Genomic DNA, 7,964 nt, shown 5'->3' on the forward strand with positions numbered 1-7,964 from the left:
ACGGTTAAAAAACAATAATGTAAAAAATTGTCTATTTCGATTTTGAGATGTGTATGTGATTATGTCTAAGACTCCTGGATATTGTCAAATATATAAAAGATCATTTATAACAAATTTTAATGAAATTACTCCACTTATTGTAAAATAAGTTGTGCGCACCAATTAAGACCTTGTATGTATAACAGATTAAAAATGGATATGGTAAGAAATATACATTATTTTAATTCTGTTTTGTAAGATATTTTATGTAATGTTAAAAATTGTATTTTTTTTAGTTGACTGATGAGGGGCTTTATGCCCGAAACATGCTGTTGTCACGTATCAACTAAAAATAATGGAAATAAAGCCAAGTGTTTAATTATAACTCAAATGTGAGTTTGAAGTCCAACATATTCGCAAAACACGGTTTCAAAAACAACATAGATATACTTATAGGAGTGAAAAAACCAAAAAGAAGTTTAGACCCAAGAGTAATTCTTCACAAGATATTCCATTGCAAGTTTCTCTAATATCCCTTCTTATTAAACTAGACATAAAAATACTGTTCATAGATTAAAGAGCCTCTCAAGTGCTCACTAAAAAAACTATAATCTGCATATCATATACAGTGAAATTCCATTAACCTGGCATCCAGTGGACCATGTGTTCTAAATATGTCCGTGAGTAATCATATATTGGCAATACACTCAAATTATATAAGCATTTTTGATTCCCTATTGTCAAATGAGAAACATCAGATTTTAAATATTCTTTTAGACCAGGGGTCGCCAAACTTTTTTAACTGTCGACCCCCAACCACTTTCCAAAACCTCACATTGACCCCCACCGTAAAGTTTTATTATAAGTGTAAGTGTATGAGCAAAATAAAATACGTTGTGATCTCTGATATCTGTATAAGAAAAAAAAACAAGGTTGTAACCCATTGCCACATCGACCCCCCAATGATGTTGCATCGACCCCTGGGGGTCGATATAGACCACTTTGGCGACCCCTGGTATATACAAACCAAATATCATACTCAGCTCTTTAAAATACTTAATGAATCAAACACCTGATGCTGAGAAATACTTATTAAACAAATACTTAACGTTTTCAACCTAATAGAATAGGCCATCTTCAGGTGTAACTGAATTCGAACATATTTAAAAATTTAACATTTTAATAATGGAACTTTCGAATATTTTACATTTAAATTTAAAACAAAAATATTAGATAAATTAACAAATAAACAATAAAATAAAATATATCAAATAAATTAAAACAATAACGATATAAATAATATAATAAAATAAATAAAAATAAAAATGCATCCAAGTATAAGGGTAGGTTCTGACTAAGAGTTTTTATATTTTAATTTTTGTGTTACGTAGAATTTCCATGCAGACCCTAGTCCATCCGCATTCCTGGTATTAATACAACCATCATTTAATTTACTTTCATAAATTTCAATTTCTTCTTTGTGCAATGCTAATGATGGGGGAACGCATGGTCCTGAGGATAGTTGCCTTTTTCCATTTAACACTGAACAAAGAAAAAATTGTAACAGGCTTCGAGGTATGTAATTGAACGAATTCAAGTTAAAAATTTAAACATTTAACCAAATTGTGATGTGTTGTACCTTGAAATATATCATGTGACTCTTACATTAAAATTTACATAAATCTATGAGTTTATTAACCCCTAAAATTGCATGAAGTTATAAATAATTGAAATGACAAGGCAGACACAAAATGTAACACCTCAACTTAAAGGAGTAACAGAGATTAACACACTTCTTGTCATGGTATCTCATAACACAACCTCCATGCAAAGGATGTCAGAACTTTCTCTTTTAGTGACGACATATATTTCTAGTTCTTCCATTTACTTCAATTGATGCAGGTTCCATATTGATCTGATAATCTTAGCAGAGATCCTTTAGTGTTAAGCATAAATTTTTCTGAAGGGGGTTAAATCTTACAACACACCAATAATTGACAATTCAGATTAGTTCAATTCAGACAAGTAAGATTTGTTCCCTTCAGCAAAATTTATGCTTATCACTAAAGGATCTATTAAGAGAATGAGTAACAAGTTAATGTAGATCTAACCAATACAGATTTTCTCTAGTTTCTATATAAGTCACATGTAAATTAGATTTATAAATAGCCCTATAAAATTACAGAATGATCTTTTATACTCTCAAATAAGCACACTAATGCAACAACACAGGTAGGTGTTATTTAGCATTTTGTCCACATAAAATCATCAGTATGTCAAATCTCAAATCAATAACATGGAATGTACAGACAGTGAGTGCTTCCAGTTTGAAAAATAGCTAACTAAGGATATATCAAAATTGTTCCTGTGCACAATCAAGTTGCACAGTAGTGTTAAAACATGTCAAAAAATGATTCATGATTTTCTGACATGATTGAATATGCTGGAAAACCACAAACAAAAAAATTATGTAATGTTTAAATGACAAACAAAATGATGGCTTCTGTCAACTATACAAATTTTATTCTATTGAATGAGAAATATAAATTTAAATTTACTTTAAAAATCTATTATAAAATAATTTATTAACAAATATTCAAAATTTTAAGAACTTTATAAGATGAATTTAATTATATTTTCTATATATATTATTTAGCTTAAAATCATGACATGTTGATATGTGCTTCTTGTCCTTAATTACTTATATTTTGTCCACTTTGGATGTTCTTGTGAACTAGGACTTGTTACACTGAGGGAAGAGAAAAACACAATTTCCAATTAAAATATATTTACTGTAATGTAATCTTGTAATCCACTACAATCATGCATTTTAGTGGTATACAAGATTATGTTACAGTAAATATATTTTAATTGGAAACTGTGTTTTCTATTCCCTCAGTGTAACAAGTTCTAGTTCACAAGAACATTCAAAGTGGACAAAAGTAAAATATAAATACATGCTATGTTTTTCCAATCACAAAAGAAAAGAAACAGTAGCACAGAGAATTGGTGAATTGTCACAAAAATTTTTTGTAACAAGTGGGCAAAACCTATGGGCAAGTGAGCAGTCTCCTAGTAACATTATAACTTATTTTAGAATAAATTTAAGATATTTATGAATATCTTAAAATTGGGGTGATGATGTCATATCAGAAATGAGGAATATTGCCTCCTTTCCAACCATAACATATAATCCTATGCTACTAATGGCCCTCTGCTCAGGTTGGCATCTTTCAGTTTCACCTCTGCATATTGTTCCATTGTATATGCAGTCATTGCCATGATGAACTGAATCTTTCTTATTAAAATTGATGAACAATTATAAAAACAATTTATTAATGTATTTATTAACTCTTTCTTATTAATAACTAGAGCTGTGCTAAACCAAAATTTTGATATTGATATTGCTATTCCTTCAATATATTGACATTTTGGTATATCAATATCAAATATCAAAATTGAATACCAGTATCAATATACTGAAATATCCAATATAGAATACTGAAATATTGAATTCAATATAGTGATATTCTAAAATTTAGAATATTAATTTTGGTTTAATATATCAGTTATTGGTACAGCACTAATTAAGGACTCATACTCCTTGAGTCTGAAGTTTATGGAATGAGTCATGGCCCCCATATGCTTAAATTACATGCTTTTAATAAATTGTTTTCAGCTTCTTTACATAATTAATATTTGTAAAATGCTATCCCTGTACAAGTGGAAAAAAAAATAAAAAAGAACAATGATGCATTCATAGAACAGTAGCACTTTATTGAGTTAGCTAGCTAAACCAGTCTGACCTGACATCTCACTGTCAGTGCTTTCTTAACTGTTGGAATTAGATAGCCAAGTTCATAAGCTGTTTTAAGAATACTTCAAACAAAAATGCAGTATAGTGGAAGTGTGAAAGGTGATTCATCAAACCAAATAACAGTTTTCCAGTCATTGGCAGTCCAAGAGTAGTACTCATTACACCACTGATTTTGCTTTACAGCATATCTAGAATTATCAGTTATTTGTAAATTACTGTCCTGCCATTAATATTCTATTTTTTGAGGTTTCTCCTAACAGTTTTGATGGAGACTGGATCCCAAAGATTAATTAATATTAAACTCTGCAGTCACTCTAGAAGCACTAGTTTTATGACTTTTTGTTACAGTCCTTCTGTCTCCATCATTCAGCATCAACTTTTGACCAGTGTTTTTCTTAGCCAAAGATGTTTTATCCTAAAGCATGTATGCCATCATAACTTTTGACAGCATACCTCTCAATATTCCCAATAAATGGGTACAGTACTTCTAGTTGCATAAGCACCAGCTGGATAGACTTCACAACCTTCCTCTTTGAAAACCATTTATGTCTGACATTGAGCTGTTATGAAACCGTTATCGAGCATTTGGACTTTGTAGAATTGTGTTAGTTGTGTTATCACACAACTAACACAATTCTACAAAGTCCAAATGCTCGATAACGGTTGAATGATCCACTGACATCATAGAGAAAACAAGAGAGTCACATTATCTGCTATGTAGTGTTGCCACCCACATTAACCAAGGACATCTGCAATGCAGTTGTTTCCATTATTTTTTTCCGCTGTATAATTGGTGCATAAGGTTGACGCCATGCAATATATCATAGCAAAATTTAATTTATTATTATTTACTAGTATATAGACTATAAAGTTTCTCCAAGTGAGCAGTCTTTCAGCTGTTCTATAGGAGAAATCTCATAATCTGAAGAACCAATTTCTAGATGTACCAAGCCAAACTAGATGGTAAGCAAGAAAATCTTTGGGAATGAATATCTTGTGAAGAGTCGCTCCTAGACCCCGACTCCTTCAGATGTTTTTGTACATATAAGGATAGTCTACAATTCTAACAGTGTGTCAACGATGATATCCAAAGATAAAATCTTGTCAAATAAAGGATAAAAATTTTATTTAAAATATATATGTAAGAAATAATGAATTTTAAATTATTTCTAAAACTTACAAACTGAAACTCTCTCCTTCTATCGAAAGCACATAAGATTCCTTTATCCTTCCACAACTTCTGTACAGAGAAAGAGAACTCAAGGAACAAATCAACATCCAACATCACACTGTTCTCATACTTCATCACGTGTGAAGCATATCGATTGTTCGCGGGATCTTCCCAAGGAATATTCAATTTATTTCTCGCATCGACTAACACTTTCATTCCTTTAATAATATTTTGGTAAATGGTCATTCTAAATTCAGCAATTTTTTCTTCTTCAAAATTTAAACCGTGAATGATTTTCATCTGTTTCAAAAACGTGCTTTTACCACTTTCTCCAGCGCCTAATAATAATAATTTCACCTGTCTACGTATTAACTGTTTATCTTTTTCAAGCATTTTATCGATTTTTTTACTGTGATGAAGTTGTTCGACTTCTTCGGGTCCGTATTTAAACCGAACCCAACAGGTACACGACTTCAACAAGTCCGCCATCTTGGATTTTCTTTTCAACATCTGTGAACTGTCAACTTTGTTACTGCGCTGCCCTCTAGAGAAAAATCTAAAGTTAAAAAAAATAAACAAATCATTTGATTATTTTTGGCACTTTATCAGTCAATAGAGTTTATTTATGTAAACGAAATTTTAAAATATAGTATTAATAAATGTTAACTGAATCATAATATTAATAAATCCCGTATGTTTAAAATATACAGATTGTTAGTTTTGATTTAGTGCTGCCCTCTTGAAACGAAAAGAAAAACATTAAATAAAATTTTTAAATACTATTTTAATAAATATTAATTGAGCGATGTTAAAGAAATCTGTTATCATTGACGTTATTTCTGAAAACTTCTTTTTGTATTTATGATGCCATCTGGAGACGATGATAATTATTAGCAATAATCAAATTCTTTCATTCATTATTATTATTATTTTTTTCAATTTTATGAACCTTACTTAATTAAAAATAAAAGTTTAAAAACGATATTAATAAACGATATGACGTTAATTAATCGATTTTTTGACGTTACTTCCAACATCTGTGAACTGTCAATTCCATTTTATTGTGCTGCCCTCTAGAAAGGATGCTCAAGCTAAAATAAACATGCCAAAATGATTATTTTTAGCATTTTATTAATTTTCCGAATTTATTAAATTAAAGGACGTTTTAAATATTATATATATTTATTTATTTATTTAAACGAAAATGATAAATAAAGAAATAATTATACTTGTTACAGTGAGTTTGATTGGTTTAACTAGCTAAATTACTCAATGATATATTTGAAGTACTCCGCAGTAATCAATATGGCGGCATTCATGACATACACGCGACTTTTACGCTTCCGTTTACAGTCAATACAAATCGGCAGTTATAGGAGTAAATACGTTGTCTTGTATGTTATTAAAATTTAAAATACATTGCTTTATGAAATCTTTGATTAATTATAAACAATTCAATTATATGTATTTATAGATTGCCTGAAATTCCTGAAGATACACCAGAAACGAATTCGTTGTTAAGGGACGATGTCTTGCCGCAATATTCTCAGTTAAATATTGAAAAATGTGTCCATGCAGTAGGAAAGTTTATTATTAATTACGAATCCGGTATTTGTAAATTAGAAGAAAAACTGAAAGGTTGGTTGTGATCGTTTATAAGTACGTTGTATTGCCTATAAAGTTTTAATTTTTTATATATAAAGAACATCTTTATATTATATGCAAGCAGTTAAGATTGACAACCTGTAGAGTAACAAATTCCGAACACAATGTGAAAAAGAACACTAACTTTAAAGAAAATGAACAAATGAAAGCATACAAACTTGGGAACGTTTTTTACTTGCCTCGATTATGATGAGGACGAGATGGCTGGATGGCGAAGGTGGTCTGAATGCCGGCTTACCACTCTTGATACCAGGGATCGAATGCCAGCGAGAAATGTCAGGACTTTTTGCCAGTGACCATCCCTCATTGTCCTGCCGTCTTTGTTGCCAGGTGGGCCGAAACTATGATGGGCAACTATGTCATTTAATTGTCAAAATTTGTCCCCACAAGTAAATAAGATGTTCCACTGCAGCACTACTGACAAGGGTAGTGTTTTATTTCTAAAAATGAATTCTTTACATGCCCATAATTGTGTAATGTACTCAAACTAGCAGTAGTATTTTCCAAATTTCTGATTTTATGAAAAAAGTTCTTGTCAACCATTTTAACATAATATTGCAAGTTTAAAGTAAATTTAAAATATACTTATATGACAAACTGTGTACAGTGGTACCTCAGGATACGACATGAAAATCAAACATATTTTTGCTCCATGATACAAACAAACAACTCACCACACGATGTTACATTAGTTTGCAGCACCATTTTTTATTCACTTCTATTCATTGGTCTCGGTCTGCATGTTTGCTTCATCGTGGAAGGATCTCACTAGATAAAGGAAATCTCGAGGTATTATCAGAAAGTGACTGATTTTATTGAAAAGAAACATCCCAAAAAGGTTCACNCCATTTTAACGTAATATTGCAAGTTTAAAGTAAATTTAAAATATACTTATATGACAAACTGTGTACAGTGGTACCTCAGGATACGAACGCCCCATCATACGAAATTTTCAGGATACGACATGAAAATCGAACATATTTTTGCTCCATGATACGAACAAAAACTCACCACACGATGTTACATTAGTTTGCAGCGCCGTTTTTTATTCACTTCTATTCATTGGTCTCGGTCCGCATGTTTGCTTCGTCGTGGAAGGATCTCACTAGATAAAGGAAATCTCAAGGTATTATCAGAAAGTGACTGATTTTATTGAAAAGAAACATCCCGAAAAGGTTCACACTGGTTGTATTGCTGCTCGGAGTAATGACATTTGCCTAAGTCATTTTAGAAACATTTTAAAAAGTAGGCAAAGCCAAACCTCTTTGGATAGATATTTTACCAAGCGACCTCTATCCAGTGAAAGTGCTGGTGGAAGTGAAGAAAAAAAAG

General features: G+C 31.0%; 2 protein-coding genes across 3 annotated transcripts in view; one reads left to right on the plus strand and one right to left on the minus strand.

Annotated features, from left to right (window-relative positions):
• The window catches only part of LOC111627514 (guanine nucleotide-binding protein subunit alpha-13-like), a 14,866-nt gene extending 8,824 nt beyond the window's left edge, over positions 1–6,042 (minus strand). For both annotated transcript variants that reach the window (XM_023371103.1, XM_023371104.1), the window contains exons 1-2: positions 5,922–6,042; positions 4,977–5,523 (exon numbers count right to left, since the gene is read on the minus strand). In XM_023371103.1, the coding sequence (XP_023226871.1) occupies positions 4,977–5,523; positions 5,922–6,004 (630 nt within the window). In that variant the 5' untranslated portion in view covers positions 6,005–6,042. The remainder of the gene's footprint in view (positions 1–4,976; positions 5,524–5,921) is intronic.
• A 168-nt stretch (positions 6,043–6,210) lies between these two features.
• LOC111627513 (probable cytosolic oligopeptidase A) overlaps positions 6,211–7,964 on the plus strand; it is a 52,858-nt gene continuing 51,104 nt past the window's right edge. Inside the window, exons 1-2 of the mRNA XM_023371102.1 lie at positions 6,211–6,361; positions 6,442–6,605. Coding sequence (XP_023226870.1) covers positions 6,240–6,361; positions 6,442–6,605 — 286 coding nt within the window. The 5' untranslated portion in view covers positions 6,211–6,239. The remainder of the gene's footprint in view (positions 6,362–6,441; positions 6,606–7,964) is intronic.

Source organism: Centruroides sculpturatus, unplaced genomic scaffold (assembly GCF_000671375.1).
Source record: "Centruroides sculpturatus isolate CEXI.00-Female unplaced genomic scaffold, Cexi_2.0 scaffold354, whole genome shotgun sequence".
Classification (NCBI taxonomy): Eukaryota; Metazoa; Arthropoda; class Arachnida; order Scorpiones; family Buthidae; genus Centruroides; species Centruroides sculpturatus.